The sequence below is a fragment of the Camellia sinensis genome, chromosome 2, assembly GCF_055761805.1.
Source record: "Camellia sinensis isolate YWXY chromosome 2, ASM5576180v1, whole genome shotgun sequence".
Lineage (NCBI taxonomy): Eukaryota > Viridiplantae > Streptophyta > Magnoliopsida > Ericales > Theaceae > Camellia > Camellia sinensis.
In genome coordinates, this window is record NC_138962.1 from 101174966 (window position 1) to 101197920 (window position 22955).

General features: G+C 38.3%; 2 protein-coding genes and 1 long non-coding RNA gene across 3 annotated transcripts; 1 reads left to right on the top strand and 2 right to left on the bottom strand.

Annotated features, from left to right (window-relative positions):
* Window positions 1–519: 519 nt before the first annotated feature.
* On the bottom strand, window positions 520–2956 carry LOC145816285 (putative disease resistance RPP13-like protein 1). The gene is made up of 2 exons (XM_082912548.1): window positions 2953–2956; window positions 520–2825 (listed from the first exon to the last, which is right to left on the bottom strand). Exons 1-2 carry the CDS (start codon window positions 2954–2956, stop codon window positions 520–522), a joined length of 2310 nt encoding a protein of 769 aa, XP_082768674.1.
* Window positions 2957–2982: 26 nt separating this feature from the next.
* On the bottom strand, window positions 2983–3636 carry LOC145816301 (disease resistance protein RGA2-like). Its single transcript, XM_082912549.1, has one exon. The coding sequence runs from the start codon at window positions 3634–3636 to the stop codon at window positions 2983–2985; it is 654 nt and encodes a 217-aa protein (XP_082768675.1).
* Window positions 3637–9099: 5463 nt separating this feature from the next.
* On the top strand, window positions 9100–10311 carry LOC145819631 (uncharacterized). The gene is made up of 2 exons (XR_014360393.1): window positions 9100–9498; window positions 9597–10311. It is a non-coding gene; the product is annotated as an uncharacterized LOC145819631 (long non-coding RNA).
* The last annotated feature ends 12644 nt before the right edge of the window (window positions 10312–22955 follow it).

Consider the following 22955-nt stretch of genomic DNA (forward strand, 5'->3'; position numbering starts at 1 on the left):
CTCATCATGACCACCAAGTGACAGGGGCTCCAGATTATAACAATAGTTTATCTGCAATTCACTGAGATTCCTGAGATTATTGGCTTCAGGTAAAGATTTGAGACTCCCACAAAATTCGATACAAATAGTTTCAAGAGATGGACAGTCAATTTTGATCCCTTCCGCTACAAAAAGTGACTCCAGATTTTCACACAACTCAATCCCAAGTTGTTTTAGTGTGGATGGTAGCCCACCTCTTGACAATAAATATGTGAGTGATGCACATTTAGAAACCAGCAACTCTTGCAGATTATTGAGTGTCATCAACTTGGGTAGCGACTCCAAAGCATCACAATTTGAAACCCTAAGTTCTCTCAGCATAGATGGCAAACCTTTCATTGGAAAAGAGATAAGACTTGCACAATGGTGGATTCTAAGCACCCCAAGAGATGTGTATGTGTGCAGATCTTGTGGCAATTTCTTCAGCATTCCACACTCTTCAATTGTTAAATACTCGAGTCTCGTCATGCAAGGCAGCCCCTAATGTTGTAGCTTTTTCCAACCTTCTCCTCCTTTTTCTTGCTCTTCTTCAAACAAGCAAATGACTTTAGGGCAATGAGAAATCTTCAAATGGCAGAGGCAAGGGAGACATACTTGTATTCTCACCTTATTCCGCCACAATGTTTTGAGTTCTTGGCAGTTACTAATGTCCAATTTCTCGAGTCCCATCAAATCTTGAGTAAACCATGTCGGTAGGAACGCCAGTTTTTCAATATCAGAAATGCTCAAGGCAATTATTGAAGTCAAATGGTTAGGCATTTCATTAGCCAGTAACTCTTCATCAGTTGTGCTTGGATCACAGAGGCAGTTGAGAACTGTAACATGGCTTTCTCTTGGGAGAATAACATTATTCATTGACAAGGACGCGAGTGATGGTTGAATGAGGCTCGAAACATCAATCAACAACTGCGGACAACCATCAATTTTGAGAGAATTGAGACAAGGAAGATCATTTGGTAATCTTCCAACAAGTTTGGGACAATTTTTTATGGAAAGCTCACTGAGATGACCGAACGGCTGAACTCCCTCTGTTTCAAAAGCGGACCATTCCTCCCATTCTGGCATAAACTCAAAGCTCAGTCTCTCTAGAGAGAGGAAAGGTTTGGCACCACACTGCTGCCCATAGAACTCACAACCCAAGCGCTTTATTGCACTCATTCCTTCAATGTAAAGGTCTTTACGCAAGGGTAGTTGTCCAAGTGGTGGCAAAGATCTGCAACATTTGCTACCTTTTAATTGCATGAACACCATTTTGGAGAACGAAACATCTCCAACCCAGTTTGGAAATTTTGTACTGCCATACCATTTGATGGTGAGTCGTTCCAACAATTTGAAAGGTCTCATCACATCTAGCACATCCCTCTCAACTATGTCATTCTGTGAATGGTGAGATTTACCCCATTCTAGTGATAACTCTTTTAACTCCTCCTTAGACATAAAATTGGCCTCCCTTGCATCCTTAACACCACTGACATTCTCCAGTCTTGATATGTGTATTGCCCCTCGAATGTGCGATAGGTTTTTCAACTCTCCTATTTTACGCCCACAATCTTTACCCACCATAAAATTTGACAATGTTTGGAGATTAGTTAATTTACCTATATGTGGCGACATCTCTTCTGATGATGGAATATGCACTCCAGTCATGTCAAAATGGCGCAAGTTCACTAGCCTCCCTATGTTTGGAGGCAACTTCCGAAGTCGACGACAAAATTTCAAAAACAAGACTTGTAAATTGTAGAGAGTTACTACCGTGTCAGGTAACCTTGTAATCCCAGAACAGGATACATCAAGGTACCTCAAATGCTTTAGATCTCCAATGGAATCTGGTAGTTCATCCATGCTATTATAATGTAAACGCAACTCACATAAGCATATTAACTTTGGCAACAAATCATGAAACAAGTACCTCGTTGCATGGAAACTCAGTGGAAAAAACTGTAAGAATGTTCGTAAGCATTTGGCATCATCAAAAACTTTCAATTTTTTGATTCCATCAATGTAGTTACCAACATAAGATGCATGCCGAGCTTTGACAGAAATCTTGCTCTGCCTGCCACCTTCTAAATTATTTTCCAACCTAAAACATTTGTCCCCTGCGACATCTTGAGCCAAATCATTGATGAGGTCATGCATTATGAATAGGGATTTGTTACCACTTAACGGTTGAAAAAATGATCTTGACACCAATTCATGAAAATACTTGCGGCCTAAATCTTCCATTTGGTCTCCACCTTTTGGTTGCTCAATTAAACCTTCAGCCATCCATAGCAAGACTAATTCATCCTCCGTGAATCCGTAGTCCTTTGGGATAATTGCACAGTAGGAAAAGCACCTCTTCAACTGGACAGGGAGATGAAGGTAGCTCAATTTCAATGCTGTGAGAATGCCACTTTCCTCATTCCATATATTGTTGTTTAGTATCTCTATCCATTCACGTTCTTCTTGTTTACAGCACAATAAGCTGCCAAGAGCCCTCGCTACCAAAGGTAAGCCTTTGCACCTGTTCTTAACAATTTTCTTACCAATTGATTCCAATTCTTTGTATTCCTCAATATTTCTGTTCTGAAATGTATGTTGGGAAAAGATTAACCAACAATCGCCATACGATAAGTTGTGCAAATTGTGATATTTATCCATTCCCATCTGCTTTGCAACACCTCTGTCTCGCGTTGTCACAATGATTTTACTTCCAGGTGCTCCAGCTCCAAATGGGGATCGTAACAAATTCCATCCATCACGTCCATAGTCCCACACGTCATCTAGGACAAGCAAAAACTTTTCCCCTGCCAACGTTTTGCTAAGTTGAACTTGAACCTCATTTAAGTTACTAAAATTACATGAACCGTGAGTGAACGACTCGAGAATTGCCTTTGTTATCCTCGTAACTTCGAAGCCATCAGATACACATACCCATGCTTTTAGATTGAAATGATTTTCCACTCAGTCATCATTGTAAATGTGCTGAGCTAGTGTAGTCTTGCCAATCCCACCCATTCCTACAATAAGAATTACATCAAAAAAGTTTCCAGCAGGAGCATCCGCAAGCAGCAATTCGATAATTTGCTTGATGTCTTCATCTCTGCCATGAATGTGAGGCTCCTTCAAACATGTAGTTTGTGATCTCTGCCGTAAATCTGTAGACATCCTCCCAACAAGTCTGTTATCTAAACCAAGTTCTTTTCCTTTCGTAGCGACTTCTTGTAATTGACTAGTAATCTCAATTAGCTTTGACCCATTTTTTAAATTGAATGGAACAATATCGGAGAGGCGTGGAAACTTAGCTGGTCTTCTTTTGATCGTCATCTCGTCTGCCATTAGCTTCCTTTCGAGATCGTCAGTGGCAAAATCATCCAATATGTCATCTGCATCGTAAGCCAAATGGTAAACCTCTTCAAGCCACTTTTTGATATCCTTGTGGTATATCTGTTTGTTCTCTGCATCAACCAACAGAGTCTCTAAATCCTCTAATGCCTTCTTCAGATTCTGGATGCCAGTGCCAACGTCCACTGTGCTCACTAAGTTGCTAAAATAAGAGGACAATTTATCAACCATAGCTTGTATGAATGGAGAGATAAAGATCCCAAATACATCCATGGTGTTTGTTCTGAAAGAAGGAAAGGTAAGAAATTGAAGAGCAGGTTTACGAAAAAATACAGATAAACAGACTTTGGTGGTAAAGGTAAGAAATTGAGTCAAAATGAGGGTGATGCTATGGTACATTTAGATGTACCATACATTTAGTTATGAACTTATATGATTTTATGTCATAATCAATATCATATTAGTCATAATCACTATCATATTGAGTCATAACTTAGTTATATTCAGTTACTTATTTATACCATATTATCTCATAACCAGATCGTAACTAAATTACTTAAATAATTGAACTCTCAAATAGGCAACCGGCTACACCGGTTAGAAGGGGAAACAAAATTGAATCAGTCGTGTTTGGCCCTCTTGTTGGCTCTTCTCCTCCCTCTTCTCTTCCGCCATAGCTGAAGCTTCCAAGGACCACCAGCCTCGTCGGCGATCCGGGCTTCAGCCATGTCGACATCTTCTTCGCAAGCTCTCACTCTTTGGACGTCTCCACCATCGGTTCATTCTAGTTGTTCTTCATCAATCGCAATGATCTCTGTTCTTCATCGATCTCGAGGCTAATCGAACTCGAACTCAATCTCTCTCGCTATTAGCTCCCATTTGAGTTTGCAAATCGCAAATCCGAAATCGAGTTTGAATCAGATCAAATCTATCTTGCTCTTTATCTCAGGTACATTTTTCAGAAAATTAAAAAAATTCATGTATTGTCTTTCATATATTTTTTTCTTAGATTTCATTTGCTAATAAATGAAATATATATATATATATATATGGTGGTTGCAAAAAAACAAATTTGTTAGATTTCATTTGAGTTGTAAACTAGTTTATATTCAGATTTTGAAGCTCGTTTAGTGTACATTTTCCTGTGGTGCTGTAATCGAAAGTTATATTTGAATTGTTGTCCTCTTGATCTGATCAATTGTTGGATTTGATATGTTATACAGAGAGTTTTTGTAAGTAATTTTATTGTCTGATTGCTTATCAATTGTTAGATTGGTGATTGATTGCTCTATTATATTGGATGAGATTCATAGAGAAAGCTCATCAGTTTGATTTTATTTGAATTAGAATGGAAGATGAAGAGTAAGGGGGAGGAAGAAAAAAGAAAACATGGATTGATTCAAGTTGAAACCTTGGCACAATGTTTTTCTGATCCAGTTAGAACTCAGAGCAAACCTAGTTTTCTTCATCTATAACCATGTATATAAATTATTAAAAGAAATTATAGCATGAACTAATTAGTAGAGATAAATCGTGTAGAATATCAATTCTTTTAAAAACTTTACCTACATTGAAGTTCTTTGTGGGAAAATTCCATGTAAATGGTAGATCCCAGTTGTAACTAAGTTCTAAAATATCAAATGCAGGTTTATCATTCATATATGATAATCTATACTATTTTAAATTAATTCTTGTTTTTTCTTTGAATGCAGAGACTAAAAATAAAAAATAAAATAAGAATCTCGTTGGTAAAGTAAAGTTTAGAACTTGAAATTTTTATATTGAATGTACGTCTTCTTGAATTTGGATCAGAACTGAGTGTAGAGTTGTTTGTAACGATTAATTTATTTGATAGGAGCAATAATCTGCAGAGAATTAGTTTAGAATTTTAATTGACATGGTTGTAATCAGTTCAGAAAATACTCTTTTAAGTGGGCTACCTTGTTAGAGACTCTGTATTTACTATTTAGGTGCGCGGTAGTTGTGCAAATAATGGGAGCAATATCATGGCTGGTCTTGGCAGCATATTGTTTGCCATGATATGACCAAGTAGCTGATTACTGCAATGCATGTTATTACTAGAGAAAGGGACTTTGCAGTGACTATAGAAAGGCTACCTTTGTCTTGGGGATCACTAATTGGTTATTGTCATGACTTCTTTTGACTGCATTGTAGTGTAGTAGGTACTCCGTTGTTTTAGGGATCATACTAGTGTATGTACTCCATTGTCCCAGCTTTGAATTACTACCTACGAGCAGTTCAAATGGCATGGCAGTTGTTGTTTCCTTACCTTTTTAAAAAAGTAAAAAATAAAAAATAATCGACGTTAGTTTTTTTCTCAAAGATGATCTTTTTAGAATTATATTTGAAATCTAGTTTGAAACATTGATTGGTTATCTAATTAGAAATAGGAAAAGCAAATCTGACAAGATTGTTGTCTGTTAACAATAGCACCGTATTTGCAGCCAATAAAATAAAGTTAATAGCACCATATTTGCTAATAATGGGCATTTAGTACAACAATATTTTTATGTAGCTTTTTAACTTTGTGATTGTGATATTTGCTTTTTTCTTGAACTGCAGTATCATTCAAAGTGTTGAAGTTTGTAATGTGGATTGTGAATGTATATTTGATCCAATGCCACCAAATTTTTTTGTTTTTGTTTTTGGTTTTTGCTAGATGCATTCTTGAACTCTTGAGGATAAGATGTGATCATTATGGTTACCACTGCTGGCAAAGGATGCAATATCAGGATTGTCTTTCTTGGAGAAAGATGTTAATTTTGTAGTTTTTTGACAGAAAAAAAGATCCTTAGAATACATGGGGTATGTATATAATAAATATAAAATATCTATGTAGACTATTTTATTTCTAGGCTTATTTGACAATTCGTTAGTTGAGTTATTACAATAAACATGTTTATATAAATGGTGGTGGTCTCAATCATAGTTACCAAGAAACTGAGTTGGGGATGGAAAAGGCTTTTTTAGAACCACATTTCTGAGTTATGATCTCCAAAAGTATGGCCCTTTTGGTGCTGCGTGTTTTGACTTCTTTGACTAGGGTCAAACTTGGAAAAAACTCCTCTTTTGGGAGGTGGGGGGCAGTTTTCTCAAACTTTGTAAAATCAAATTTTAGGATTGATTTATGCAAAATCTAGCAAGTAAGGGTCAAATTCCACGAGCTGTGGGTCTCAAAACCAAGCCACAAGAAATAACAAAGTAAGGCTAAAATAAAATCTCAAAATCTTAAGTTTCAGTTCTTCAAAGACATCCTTAAAAAGAGTAATTACAACCCTATATATAAGTAGCCAAGGAAGTTACTTCCTTATGAAGTACTTTGGAATAGAAAAACCACAAAATAACAAGAAGTGGACTAGTGGTAGACATACAATGCAACCACTCCATAACAAGCTAGTGACACATGATGTTCATGCAAACATTCAATGGCAAGTGACATGGTTTTGCATGTAGCCACCTATTAACATGTGTCCTACATGCAACCATCGCACTAAGAAATAGGTGACGTGCTGCTTACAAACAACCACCTCAATAACAAGCTGTGTACAACATAATGCACCTTCTCATTAGTTTTAAATTTGTGATACTTCTGTTGATTTCTTCTCTCAAGTTATTGTCACTACAAAAAATTAAGGTGTTAGAAACCAAAATTTAGGGACAAAATTATTTTTTAGAGACCAAATAATTTTGTTGGAAAAGTGTCGTCATTATAATTTTAGCAACAAAAATTGGACATTAGTGATGAATTATTATCCTTTTGGGATCAAATTTTTTGTCTCAAAAAATAAATCATTTTGAGACCAAATTATTTTGTCCCTAAAAGTCTATTTATTAGTGACATTTTCAAAATTTTGTCGCTAAATGCCTTATTTTTTACTTTTCGGGACGACCTTTTAGCAACTATCCTCATGAAGATGGAAGTTGGTCTTTAAATGTCTTTTACAACAAAATTTTCACTTTTAGAGACCAAAACATTTGGTCTCTAAAACTTTTATATGTTGTAGTGTGCCTACCATCTTTTGATTTTGCCATAGCTGATTCCACTTGTTCAAATGTTTGTTTTGGGTTCTTATGTTTGAATTCTGAATTTTTTTAAGACCTATAGGGAATTGAATATTTGAGGGCTTGAATCTTTTTTCTTTTGTTCTAAACTTGGCAAGTTGGTAAATACATAGTACTTTTAGATTAAAAAATGTCTTCTCCAAGCAAGAGTTGCGTCATCACTACCTAAGGTACTAAATTTGTATCTTTTAATTTTTAATTTTTGCAAGGTGGGTTTTTATTTTATTTTTATTCTCTCTTATGTTCTTGGGTTTGATGATGGCAAATACCTGTTAGTTTATGTGATGCTGCATAGTTTGATGTTGGATATCCTATGAATGGTGTTGCTTAGTCACATAAAATTGTGTATGTGGAATCATAGAGTATGATTACTGTTGCTTTGTTGCATAAATATTAGTTTGACATGACTTGGCTGTATTGATTGCCATATTCTCATGAGATCCGTGGTTGGTCCTTGGAAAATTTACTTGTTCATGACTTATGCAATATATGATTTGGAAGGATTGCAATTCTTGATCTGGTCTTGATAGATAGCATTACCATTGCTTGATTTTGTTAGTAGTACGAGCTCGTTTGGTAAAGAATACCATTGTGGAATTGTGCACTCCCAAGGGCAGCCCTACGATTTCCATTAGGCGTGTTTTTTTCACTTGGTTTGGTAAGATATTGTTGACTAGCTTTTGAATTACTGTCTCATTTTCTCCATTGCTTCTACGGGACCTTTCAAGCTTAATGGTGTTCCTCTTAGACATGTAAATCAATCTTATTTGATTGATACTTTGACCAAGGTGAACATCTCTGGCGTCAATGTTGAAAAGTTTTTTTTTTTTTTTGGAACTGGACAATGTTGAAAAGTTTGATGACAAGTATTTTGCAAAGCAAGTCGAGAAGAAGAAAAAGAAGGGAGAAGGCGAGTTCTTTGAGGCAAAGAAAGACATTTGCTTATAATCCTTTACTAAATTGTGAAAAAGGCATTAAATTTTTGTTGTTTTTTTGGACTTATTTAGTTTAAATATTTTTTTGCACTTATTTGGCTTAGATTTGTTTGTTATTACATCAAGCTACCTTCTTTAGTTAAATTCTTTGGCTTGTACTATATTTTAGAATCTTGGCAAACGGGGCCTCATAATTGTGTTGAATCTTTCAGTGCATATCTTCTGAAATGCTACGCTTTGGACAAAATATTGATTGTAATTTTTCTCATATTTCAGAATCAAGGAGAAAAAAAAAGTGGCGTTTTTTCAAAAAACGTCATTTAGAACGCCACTAAATGACGTCATGTGTTAGTTTGTGATGGAAATGTAAGCGGATGTAAAAGATTTTGCGGCATTTTAAAAAACACCGTCTAATAATTTTAATGACGGTTTTCAAACATTGTAAAGCTATTGCGGCGGTCATATCAACGACAAAAATTTTAAACATTGTTGTAATATTTTACAGCATTTTTCAGGCTTTTAGCGACATTTTAAAAAACACCACTACAACTCAAATTTCTTGTAGTGTTTCTAATGATAACACAAAACAAAGGGAAGGGTTATGCTGTAATACACATCTTTATTTTCGGTTGTACGGATGGGATGGAAGACAATACGTACGAGCGGGTATGTGTTTCATGGTCCAGTACAATTTTTTGTACGGTGTACATTACATTATGTTTGAACTTATTAATGATATTTTGTTATTATGGTATTTTTAGGTGCCGCAAGGTCAATCCTATTATTTTCCGTGTATGGATGGGACACAAGAGAGCGCATTGCAAATGGTGGACAAAATTGGAAGCTCATCTTTCAGTGAATCAGGAATGGCGAATAGGTTTTGAACAGATTCGGAACAGATTATATTTGGTTTTGAACAGGTTCTGAAGAGGTTAATTTTAGGTTTTGAACAGATTCTGAACAGGTTTATTTCAGATTTTGTATTTCAGATTCTGAACATGTTAATCTGGTTTTGAACAGGTTTTGAACAGGTTCTGAACAGGTTAATGTGGTTTTGAACAGGTTTTGAACAGGTTCTGAAGAGGTTAATTTCAGATTTTGAACAGATTCTGAACAGGTTAATTTCAGATTTTGTATTTCAGATTATGAACATGTTAATCTGGTTTTGAACAGGTTTTGAATAGGTTCTGAACAGGTTAATGTGGTTTTGAACAGGTTTTGAACAGGTTCTGAAGAGGTTAATTTCAGATTTTGAATAGATTCTGAACAGGTTAATTTCAGATTTTGAATTTCAGATTGTGAACAAGTTAATCTGATTTTCAGATTCAGATTCTGAAGAGGTTAATCTGAATTTCAAATTCAGTCAATTTGTGTAGAATGACAGATTCAGAAGCAGAATCACAGGTTGATTGTTTGAAGCAGAATCACAGGTTCAGCAGAATGAAGTTCAGAATGATGCAGTCCAGAATAAAGCACTCCAGAATTGAAGCTCAGAATGATGCAGTTCAGAATTACATGAAGTTCAGAATGATGCAGTCCAGAATTTCAGAATGATGCAGTCCAGAATGAAGCAGCATGGCTGTGCACTATTGAAGCAGCATTGAGCAGTCCAAAATGAAGCATTTGGTAATAATATGTAATCTGTTGCTGGATATATGTAATCTTTTGCTGGATAATATGTAATTTTTTGGAGTTGTTATAGATTATGAATGTCTAAGTAGCATGGTAAGAGATTACATATTATTAGTAACATTTGGCTGTAAGTAGCATAGATTATGAATGTCTAAGTAGCATGGTAAGAGTTAAATTGAGGTCAATATGATGATTGTTGAACAGAGGTTATAGAAATAAATTTAATGGAATTGAGTTTTGCAGTGTTGTCCATCGAAGCTGAAGCTTAAGAAATAAATTTTATTTTGGGTTTCAAGTACCTATATCCTTCTGTTTTCTGTTTAAATGTTTTAATGATTTCATGAATGAAGATGATGGTGAGTTGAATTTAACAATTGTTAGCAGTTATTTATTAGATCAATTAATAATATGGACATTCTTGGGGAAAAAATGACAGTTTGGGTACTAACATGGTGATTCTTGTGCCTTTTTTCTAATAAATTCTTTTACAGGATATGACAAATATAACACTCATGAACCTCCCCACCTTTCCACTTTACTGCCAAAATTTGTCACCACACCACTTTTCCTTAAAAAAGTAATGTTAGAAAGCAGCCAACAAGCTCTGATAATAACACCTGAAACAAAACCTTAAAAGAAGCCAAGTGAAGGAACTATCAGTTGTGCTATGTTATCTATGCACAGAAAAGTAGATTTCTTTAATGCCATGTTTGATTTACTAGAGTAAAAGTTTCTTTAGTCTCCTTATAGGATGACCACTCAATTACAATGGTGAATAATTATTTCATAATTCAACATGTCCATTATAGAAATTCAAGAAATTCAACATGTCTGGTATAAAGTCAACAAGTCCAACAAGTCCATTCAATCCATAATAATACATGTTTGGTATAAATTCAACATGTCTGACATCATAATCCATAATCCATTCAATTCAACATGTCCATCATAATCCATAAATTCAACATGTCCATTCAATCCATAATCCAACAAGTCCATTCAAGTCCATTCAATCCATTCAATCAACATGTCTGGTATAAATTCAACATGTCTGACATCATAATTCAACAAGTCCATTCAATCCATATAAGAAATTCATAATTCAATCCATATATGTCTGACATCATAATTCAACAACAAATTCAACAATAATTTCAACCTATCAACAGTAATTGAAAATAGAAGTCCATTGAAGTTATAAAGTTCATTCAATCCATAAGGACATACATCAAGTCCATTCAATCCATAAGTACATCCATCAAATTTCCCAAAAGCTATGAACTCAGTAGTTTACATTATAAAATATAAAGCAATACAAAATACAATGACATAAAGCACGACATTCAATTTCTTCTCCATCTTTCGAAGCCTTCTACCATGCTCCTGAAATTCATTATCCATCTCATAAACCCTTGTGCTTGGATCGTTAAATTCTTCGCTTCTTATAAATGTATGAGGTGCAACATTGGAGATCACGTCGTAGTCATCATCATCTACGAACTTGAAGTGATTGCAGTGTTCCTCACTATTCTACAATGTATTACAATCAGTTAATCAAATCAGGCTAATAAATTTGCAAACAAATTTCCATAGTACTTACATATTTTGATGGACACACAAAGTACACATGCCCTTTATTTCCATTCTGATTGGTTCGCACAATGTGTATGGCAGCTGTTCTCCCACAATCACAAAATCTTGGTATCAATCTTAAGTAGCTATTGTTACTAAAGGAAGAAGCCATTTTGTAATCTGCATACAAAATAGATGATAAATATATATATATACATACATTAGTAAACATAGCTACTATGAATTAATAACTTAGAGATGAGCTTTTAGATGAATATCTGGGCTGAGAATGAGATTAGGGTTCAAGGGCCAAAACATTTGCTACAATACAAGATAAATATATATATATATATATATACATACATTAGTAAACATATTAGATTAAGCCATAGATTTTAACTCAAGACAACATTGAACTTGTGCTTAGCTAAACTTGTTATTTTGACAAGAACAGTAAATAAAAAACAAAAATCAACATAATCAAGACCTTAACTGCTATCCCATAATGCCCAAATTCAACAAGAAATTCAAAATCAATTTCTAAATCAAGTATAATCAAGTCCAGAATCAAGACCATTATAGAAATTCAAGAAATTCAACATTTCTGGTTTTAAACTATGAACAAGTCTAGAACCCATAGAAGTCCATAACCTGTTCCGAATCTGTTCAAAACCCGTTCGATTATAGAAACCTGTTCCGAATGAACAAAAATCTGTTCTGATAAATGGATAGATTCAGAATCTGATTTAGAACAGCTTTTGAACAGATTCAGAATCTGTATAGTGGAACCAATGAACAAAAATAATTATAGAAACCTGTTCTAAATCAAATTCCATTCAACCCGTAGAAGTCCATTCAAGAAATTCAAAATCAAATTCAAAATCAAGTATAATGAAGTCCATAATCAAGGCCATTATAGAAATTCAAGGCAAAACCCACAATGCCCAAACCCTAACAAACAATCATAACCCTAATAATCAATAATTGAGGAATCCGAAAAACATGTTCTACAAATTCAAGCCAAAACCAAAACCCTAACACAAATTTCAAATTTTTTTTTTCTTAGCAATCAAACAGAAACACAAACCCTAGTTTTTGGTTGTGGTACCTTTTTTCTTGCTAGTCGAGGCACAAAACATTTTCCTTATATTTTTGGTAATAACAGCCACATGCATCCACATACATTCACTTCAACTTGCCTTATTCAAAAATTTAAAATTACACATCACAAACAAGAAGAAACGAAATTTAGCATACATTCTAGAAGAAACTATTTAACATTGATTTTTTTTTTAATTTTCTTAAAGAATATATTGTATAAATTGATAAAATATTTAACTATTGTTTTTTTTTTTAATTGTATTAAAGACTCCTATATATAAATCCACAACAATTGACAAATTAATGTTTATAAATTATAAATCCAGAATGGTACACCAAAAGTTAGTGGTATGCTCATTATAACTAACTGATACACAACTACTTCACCTAAAATTCCGATCGAATATGACAAACTTAACCTTCTAAGTTGGAGACAATTCGGAAGAGACATACAAACTACTAGCTTTTCCTTTGAAACTTATAATCAAACATGAAGAGTGAATTGATTGCAATATTACCTGACTATTATCCCCATCCACAAGATCACTCGTGGCAATTCTACGCTCATACTTAACCAGAGGCCCTGCTTTTCTTACTTCTACAATCAAATCAAATTAAACCCAAATCAAAATGTGAACATCATGCTAAAGATTATTTAAAAAAAATAAAATAAAAGGACAAAAAAAGAACCTCCTCGTCACGAAGCCAAACTCTCGACTTCTTCCACTTATCTTGTCATAGTGCTTCACTTTATTAGCCACCTCTGATGGAGTCAGTTTTGCACCCCATTTATAGCAGAGATTCTAAAAGAAGAATGAAATCGTAACAAATAAAAAAAATATGAATAAATATATGGAGACTCATTAAGGCAATTCATTTGGGTTCTTTGGTATTTTTCTTAATTGACTTGGGTTATTTTTAGGTATTTGGATTGCTCTAAAACACACCCGCAAGTATAACTTTATACACTGTCCAACTTATAGCAAATAATTAATCAAACTTATAACTTTATAACTTTTTAATTAATCAAACTTCACAGAATTTTTTTGACTTATCCTCCTTGTATAAGTTAAGATCTATTCTTATAAATAAGTGATTTATACCCATCGAATTCTGACTCACACAACTCTAAACCTGGTGTTCATGTGCTTCAAATATATTCAAACTTGGCCACTGTTGGCAAGTGGGAGGAAGTGGTACCCATGTCAATTTAAATCAATCCACAAGATAAATTGATCCTGGCTGTTCTCTGATGAGTGAGGAGGCAGATAGCTTCAAATTTCCACTAGCCACAGTGCCTCATTCAGGTGGAATTTCTGGTAAGTTTTTTGAGGATTATTTGGGCTTTTAGAACATGATGAACATTCTTTGTGCATGATTCATATTGGATAAAATGTTTCTTTGACACTATTTTGCTTTGCAGGAACATTGTTTGTTGGAATGTCAAGCCTAAGAATGTGGGTTCATGTCTAAGGACCCCCAATTTGTGCAAGTAATGCCAGAAGTTAAAAGTCTGTACCCTGTACCCAATTCATCCTTCCTAGCCACCAACACTGACTAATGGAAAACCAACACTTACAGCCTATAGGTATTTAGATAGCTTCAATTTCACTTAGTCACCAATAAAAAAGATCAAATCTTGGTGAAGTAAGAACAGTACAGAAAACCACTATTAATTTCAGCTACTGTTTTCCTTTCCTAAATGATAACAATTAGTTTCATTTGGAACTCATGCAAACCCAAGTTCCCTAACACCAGCAAAGAGGTATCCTAATCCCTTTAGACACTAGACAACAAATTTATGTAGTGGGACGGGCTTCTAGTTTCACATTTTTTTCCCCACTTACTCTAACTCCTGTAATTTATTTGGCTTTTTCTTTGTTTTAAATATTTAGCATCAAAATGGCCTCTCTAAAGGTCATTCCTTTAATCTAAATTATATCACCAAATGAACACTACACACATACGAAAGTCTCTAAGCTTTTGTTACCACAACATGACATCTCGCAAAACCCTAAGCCTTTACACTACCATCCAGAACATATGCTACTGCCCTCAAGTCAAAATCTGTGTTTCTTCAATTTACTGGTGCCAACGTTATGCTTTTTTCCCTGTATCATATACGTTCCAAAAGTAAGATCTATTGGTAATTTACCTATACTTTATGAGATTTAGCCACTGTTGGCTTCCCCTTGAAATCTCAATTCATATTTCCATGCCAAATGTGTAGGAATAGGTCATATGGATGTGAGACGAGAAGTTCAGAAGAATGATAAACGTCGGCTAGAAAGTGGTGATGCAGTTTTGATTCATATCATAATAAACTTCTTCCACTCAAAGGATCACTTTATCCTTAAATTTCATTATTACATGCCACATATACAGGAAGGGAGAATATGGATTTTACACATGGAATGAACATGGATGCTAATTGTCAACAAGATGAGTATACTTCTCTAAAGGTCAATACCATAGTCACTCTGGATTCTACTAATGTTTGCGGAGAGGAGGTGAATGCCAGTGATTACAAACCAGATCCTCTAGAAATCCTTGATCATGTGAAGATTAACAATACACTTGAAAGTCCAATATCAACTATAAAAGGTGTTCTGAAGGATTCCAAGAAAAAGGACTTGAGTTTTAATAAAGAGGAGCTAAGAAAAGTTGAAGAAAGGTTGATATAGCGATCCCGGGTTTACCCTTGTTATACAGTGATCCGGACATGTGTCCGTGGATGTTGGTAGTTGTTTATTATCTTGTTTGCAACCTCTTAACTGGTATATTAAGTTATAGGATGTGTTGGGCAGGTTTGTTTCAGGTTGGTTGTGCTTGGGAGCCTAGTGTTGCTGCCCAGATTTTTGGCCCTTCGCTCGAGCGAGGAGTTTGTCGCTCGAGCGAGAGTTGAGTTCGTGTCTGGTGGGTCGAGCCAGAGTGGCTTCGCTCGAGCGAGCGCTTGCTCCTGGTTCTGGACCTGAGAGTTGTGTTTCTTGGCTCGAGCGGTCTGGTTTGTTATTCGCTCGAGCGAGAGGTCTGTCGCTCGAGCGTGCTTCAGGTTGCAGACCTGAGGGTTTGAGTTGTTGGCTAGAGCGAGCATTCCTTTCGCTCGAGCGCACTTTTGAGTTTTTGGCTCGAGCGAGGACTTCTTGGCTCGAGCGAGAGGTTTCTGTAACGCCCTCAAAAATAAACCCATTATATATATATATATATCATTGACATGCATTATTTAAAGAAAACAATTTATCAATTCATTCATCAGAGTATTACTAAATAGAAGCATTACATGTAACTTCGAATAAAATGCCCTACAGGCTTACATCCTTCCAAGCCAACACTTGGATACAAAATATGAGTTCTAACTCAATACAAGAAAAGCCCTGGGCTTGAATGTTTACATGTACTAATTAATAAAGACAATTAACTAAAGATAGTCTTCTTCAAAATCCAGAAACTGAACCCTCCCAAGCTAAGTCCTTGGAGGTAGCTTATCACCTGAACCTGAAAATGATGTTCCCATAAAGGGTGAGCCACAGCCCAGTAGAGATATACTAAACCACATATAAGCAATGAATAAAGCAATAGCATTCAACAGATGGTTAACCAAGATAATCAATTACTTCATTTTACAGCCTCATGACACTATTGTCTAACACATATTTTACTTTCCAATTTTATCAACATGGCTCAGAACCTGGCCAAACTTACAACAAACATATGAGACTCAAGCTCAAATCAAAACACTTCATACTTCCAGATTGATACACATTTTAGTGTTGTATCAATAAAACACTTCAATATAGATAAGCACACATAAAAGTGATGCTAATGGAGTCCATCCCCTATCTCCTCCCAAACAAAATCCGGTTTAGAGGTCCATCCCCTATCTTCCCCTAAACCGTGGAGTACATTCCCTATCTCCTCCAACACAAAACAATGTATGCAAATGCAATGCTCAATCAATACACGTATTTTCTGTATCAATGCAATAGTCAAAATTAATGACTTAACCAATGTGATTAGTTTCAGTTATTCCTAATCCACATGCAATGTCTACAACAATCACGACTATCCTCCACCGATAGCCCAAAACAGTTATTTCTAAACTGAAGATAACTATGTCAACAATTCAATAGAGAAATGACTCAAATTATCCAACTACGCCATTTAATCAATGAATTCCCCAATTCCATGAATTTAACCATCTTTTCCCAATTCCATGAATTAATTATACAAATTAATTTAACAATACAACTAGGGTTTTTCCCAAAATTACCAAAGTATCCCCAACATATCAAAATACCAAAACTTAGATCAAAACTTATAAAATGGAGTAGGAAATCCCTACCTCGAAGAGAACAACCCAAATGGAGAAGACAGAGATGAATACCCAAAAACCAAAGTGCTCCAAATCGCCAAATGTTCAGATTAAATGGAAGCCCTCGACTCACTTTATCTTTTTAATGAAGGATCTAGGGTAGAAACACACCCTAAGAAGATCAATCCTAAGAGAGAAGGTGTGTATAGGGAGAGAAAACTCGTAACTAGGGTTTTGGAATATGAAAGTGTATGAAAAACAGATCTGAAACACGCAGCTGCCTATTTAAACCTGACAGGCTCGCTCGAGCGAAGACTTGGTCGCTCGAGCGACCAGACACAGAAAAGATATGCTCGAGCCAAGAAAACCTTGCTCGAGCCAACAACCACAAAGCTCGCTCGAGCGAAAGAAAACTCGATCGAGCGAAGAATTCAAACCCTCAGGTCTGTAACCAGACTCACGCTCGAGCGAAAGAACTATTGCTCGAGCGAAGAACGAACTAACTCGCTCGAGCGAAGAAAAGCTCGCTCGAGCCAAGAATGCACAGCTATAGGTCCAAATCAGACGCAATCTCTCGCTCGAGCTACCAAACCCCGGCTCGAGCGAAGAACCAAAAATAATAGCTCGCTCGAGCGACAAACTCCTCGCTCGAGCGAAGATCCAAAATTCTGGACAGCAACACTTGGTTTCTAAACCCAACCAACCTGAAACAAACCTGCCCAACACATCCTATAAGTCCAAATGAGCAAATAAGGGACAACAACAACAATTATACAATGACAGAGTCTACGGAACCTAAGTCCGGATACAATAATCAAATGGGAAAAGACGGGGTCGCTATAACCTCCCCCCCTTAAAAGAATTTCGTCCCCAAAATTAAGCATAAGTTTATAAAAAACAAGTTTTTCTCAATTCCCAAAGATATTATATAACAATAATAAACAGCTTGACCCAATACTGGTCACTTCATCTCTTTATCAAGAGGCATCTCACAACATATATATAAAACAACATATATTTCAACCTGTATCAATATTATGCATTATTCCTTCCAATGTTAGCAATCCCCATATCATATTCAATTGCATGATATATATAACACACTCAGCAATGTAATCAACATATGCAATGCTATACTAAACTTCTATAATGAAGCAAGTTTCAAGATACACCCATTTACCAAAACATACTCAACGTTTTACAACTTAAGACATATGTAAAGCTCTTAAGTTCAACAATATTACAAAATCTAAATACAAGATTACAAATTAATAAACATGTCCGGGTATTTTTCGCGGACTTCCAATTCACGCTCCCAAGTGGCTTCCTCCACTCCATGATGTTTCCACAAAACTTTTACCAAAGGGATGGTCTTGCCTCGCAGAACTTGATCCCGCCTATCCAATACCTGAACCGGTCTCTCCTCATATGAGACATCCTCATCAACCACTAAATCGGTCCAATCCAACACATGTGATGGATCCGGCTCATACTTCCGAAGCATACTCACATGAAACACGTCATGTACTCCGGACAACTGCGGCGGCAAAGCTAAACGATAAGCAGCCTCGCCAATCCTCTCAAGGATCTCAAACGGACCAATGAACCGAGGGGACAACTTCCCACTCTTCCCAAACCTCATCAAACCCCGTCTAGGTGATATCTTCAGAAAGACATGATCACCCACCTCAAACACCAAAGGTCTCCTCCTACGGTCGGCATACGATTTCTGACGACTCTGTGCTGTAACAAGCCTCTTACGGATAAGCTCAACTTTCTCCGTCGTTTCCCTCACCAACTCTGGACCCAACAGAGGTGCATCGCCCACCTCGGCCCAACAAACAGGAGATCTACACGGTCGGCCATACAAGGCCTCAAATGGTGCCATATCGATACTCGACTGGAAGCTGTTGATGTAGGCAAACTCCACCAACGGCAAGTGCCTCTCCCACGACCTACTAAAGTCTAGAACACAACCCCGCAGCATATCCTCAAGGATCTGAATAGTACGCTCGGACTGCCCATCAGTTTGAGGATGGTAAGCCGTGCTAAAGGTCAACCTAGTGCCTAAGGCACTCTGCAAACTCTGCCACAACCTGGCAGTAAAACGAGGATCTCTATCTGAGACGATCGTCACTGGAACCCCGTGTAACCTCACTATGTCTCGAATGTACAAGGCGGCAAGATGATCTACCGAATCTCTCACGCGCATCGGAATGAAGTGCGCCGACTTAGTCAATCGGTCTACAACCACCCAAATAGCATCACTACCCCGCTGAGTCCTCGGAAGACCCACAACGAAGTCCATAGTGACGTGTTCCCACTTCCACTCGGCAAAAGGCAAGGGTTGCAACAAACCCGCTGGCCTCTGATGTTCGGCCTTCACTTGCTGACAAGTAAGGCACTTAGATACGAAAGCTGCCACATCTCTCTTCATACCCCGCTACCAGAACTGACGACCCAAATCCCGGTACATCTTAGTGCCCCCCGGATGCATCGCAAGATGTGAATGATGAAAATCTCGGAGTACCTCCTCTCGGCAAGACTCCGGCACAAACGGACGGTCTCGGTATCTCACACTGAGGTCGGAATACACCGTCAAACCCTTCTCAACCTTCCCACCGGAAATCTTCTCACGGAGAGATTCTACCTCAAGGTCACCTCTCTGAGCCTCTAACACTCGAGTCACAAGTGTAGGCTGTGCAACAATAGAAAACAAGGCCGCAGCCTCAACGGACTCGCCCAGAAGTAAATCAAACTCCCCAAGTGCACTCAACATCTCCCATTCTCGGATGGCTATACTAGCTATGACACCAACATGTTTTCTGCTAAGGGCATCGGCCACCACATTGGCCTTTCCCGGATGATAATGCAATTCAAAATCATAATCCTCTATGAACTCCATCCACCTCCTCTGCCTCAAGTTCAAGTCTTTCTGTGTAAACAAATATTTCAGACTCTTATGATCCGAGAATACCTCGAATTTCTCACCATAAAGATAATGCCTCCAAATCTTCAAGGCAAATATCACAGCTGCTAACTCTAGATCATGCGTAGGGTAATTTTGCTCGTGAATTTTCAACTGACGTGAACCATAGGCAACTACTTTCCCTTCTTGCATTAATACACAACCCAGACCCTCTCGTGAGGCGTCACAATAGACTGCATAACCCAACCCTCTCTCTGGAATAATCAAGACTGGAGCGGTGGTCAGTCTAACTTTCAACTCCTGAAACGACTTTTCACAAGTCTCACTCCATACAAATTTGACTCCCTTCCGAGTCAGTCTAGTCAACGGTGAAGCTAACCTGGAGAAATCTTTCACAAACCGACGGTAATACCCAGCTAATCCCAGAAAACTGCGGATCTCAAATACACTCTTCTGCACTGCCTCTACCTTGGATGTATCAACAGACACTCCTTCACCGGATACCACATGGCCTAAGAATTTGACTTCTCTCAGCCAGAACTCACACTTCCCAAACTTGGCATACAGCCTATGGGCTCTAAGTAACTCAAGCACCACCCTCAAGTGTGCCTCGTGCTCCTCCTCAGAAGGCGAATAGATAAGGATGTCGTCCACAAAAACGACTATAAACCGATCCAAGAATTCCCGGAAGATCCGGTTCATCAAGTCCATAAAGACTGCCGGTGCATTGGTGAGCCCAAATGGCATCACCAGAAACTCATAGTGGCCATACCGCGTACGGAAAGCCGTTTTCGGAATATCCTCCTCCCTGACTCTTAACTGATGATAACCCGGTCTCAAGTCTATCTTCGAGAAACAACGGGAACCCTTCAACTGATCGAACAGATCATCTATACGAGGCATAGGGTACTTATTCTTAACCGTAGCCCGATTCAATTTCCGATAATCTATACAAAGTCTCAAAGCACCACCTTTCTTTTTAACAAAGAGGGCCGGTGCTCCCCACGGCGAAACACTAGGGCGTATAAAACCCTTGTCTAGTAACTCCTGGAGTTGGATCTTCAACTCAACTAACTCGGCTGGGGCAAAACGATAAGGTGCCATGGAAATCGGCGCCGTGCCGGGCACTAGGTCAATAAAGAACTCAATCTCCCGATGCGGTGGCAAACCAACAAGATCCTCGGGAAAGACATCCGAGTACTCACAAACCACCCTTGGCAACACAATCTGAGTCTCATTATCCTCACTAATCGAAAGGTTAGCAAGTAGCCCACTAAGCTCACTCCGTCCTCGCGGAACATACCCCGGTGGCAACACATCACCAACCCGGTCCCCCAGAAAATGAAAATACTCTCCGCTCACGGTACAACAAGTGACCCTCTGGCGGTAGCAATCAATAACTGCCCGGTATGACGATAACCAGTCCATACCCAAAATAACATCGAAACCCCTCATAGGCATAACGACAAAGGAAAATGGAATTCTATGGTAATCAACCTCTATATAACAACCCCTAACACCTTGTTTCAAAATCAATTCACCCCCAAGAGGTGACACTACACATATAGGAGATGCTAACTGCGCTAACTCCAATTCTAAAACAGATGCAAATGCAGCAGACACAAAGGAATGAGATGCACCCGTATCAATCAAAACATTAGCAACCGAGTTGCAAAACAAGAAGGTACCTCTCACAACTGATGGTGCTGGCACAAGATCCTGCGCGGTAACAGCATACACGCGCCCAGACGACCTCTGATCAACTTGCTCAACCCTAGGAGCATAAGATTGCTGCACCGACTGAGACGATGAAGCCCCCTGATTGGCCCTCGAGGCCTGACCCGACTGAGCTGGCTGCTGACCCTGAATCGGCCTCAAACCAGATGCACCAGATGTGCCACCCAACTGTGGGCAATACGTCTTCATATGCCCTGGCTGACCACACTGATAACACGAGAGTGGCTGACCTCTACCCTGACTCTGGCTCTGAGATCGAGCCGAAGAAGATGCTGCTCTCTGAACTCCTCCCCTCTGAGGACAAACTGGAGACTTGTGGCCCAGCTGGCCACACTTGAAACAGGTAATTTCTCCCTGACTGCCTTTCCCCGAACTAACACTCGGTACAGGAAAAGTCGATCTAGAAAAGCTACCCTGAGACTGCTGGGGATTAAAACCCTTCTGTCTCCTACCATCATTCTGACCATCCTGACTCCTCTTGGAGCCCTTCTGTCCTTCCTCCTCCTCCTGCATCATGATTTCCATGTGGGCTGCAGCATCAACCATACGCCCATAATCCCGAATCATAGTTCCCCCAACTCTCAGCTTGAGGCCACGCCTCAACTTCTTCTCGAACTCGATACAACGGCGTTCCTCAGACGCCACCAACTCAGGTGCAAACCTGGACAAACTAGTGAATGCAGCCTCAAATTCGGCCACTGAAGAACTCGCCTGCTTAAGCTGACAAAACTGGTCTCGCAGCTTCTCCCTGACTGCTGGAGATAAGAACTTGTCCTGGAAAGCATTCACAAAAGCCTCCCACGTACCTCCTATACGCCCCTTAGTAAACTTCCACCACTGACCTGCATCCCCCTTCAACTGGAAAGATGCCAAGGTCACTCTCAACCCCTCGTCTTCGATGCCAAGCATCTCAAACGTCTTCGTTGTTTGTTCGAGCCATTCATCTGCCTTAAGCGGCTCTTTAGGATCACCCACAAATTCATCCGGATTAGACTGGAAGAACTCCCTCTTCAGAAAGGAAGGTCCTACATCAGCAGCAACATCCCGAGCTTGATTCTCAGCTCTGAGGATGCCTACTGACTCCCTGAATGCCTCTGCTATCTCTCGAGCTAAAGCGCCCATAGCCTGCTGGCCTACTGGCTCGGCCACATTAGCCTGGCCAAATCCCTCCTGAACTGCCGGAATCTCCTCTGGCACAGACACCTCCTGCCTACCCGGCCTACCACGCCTACCGCGTCCTCGTCCTCGTCCCGACATCCTAATAAAGGAAACAAAGACATTAGCACATTAA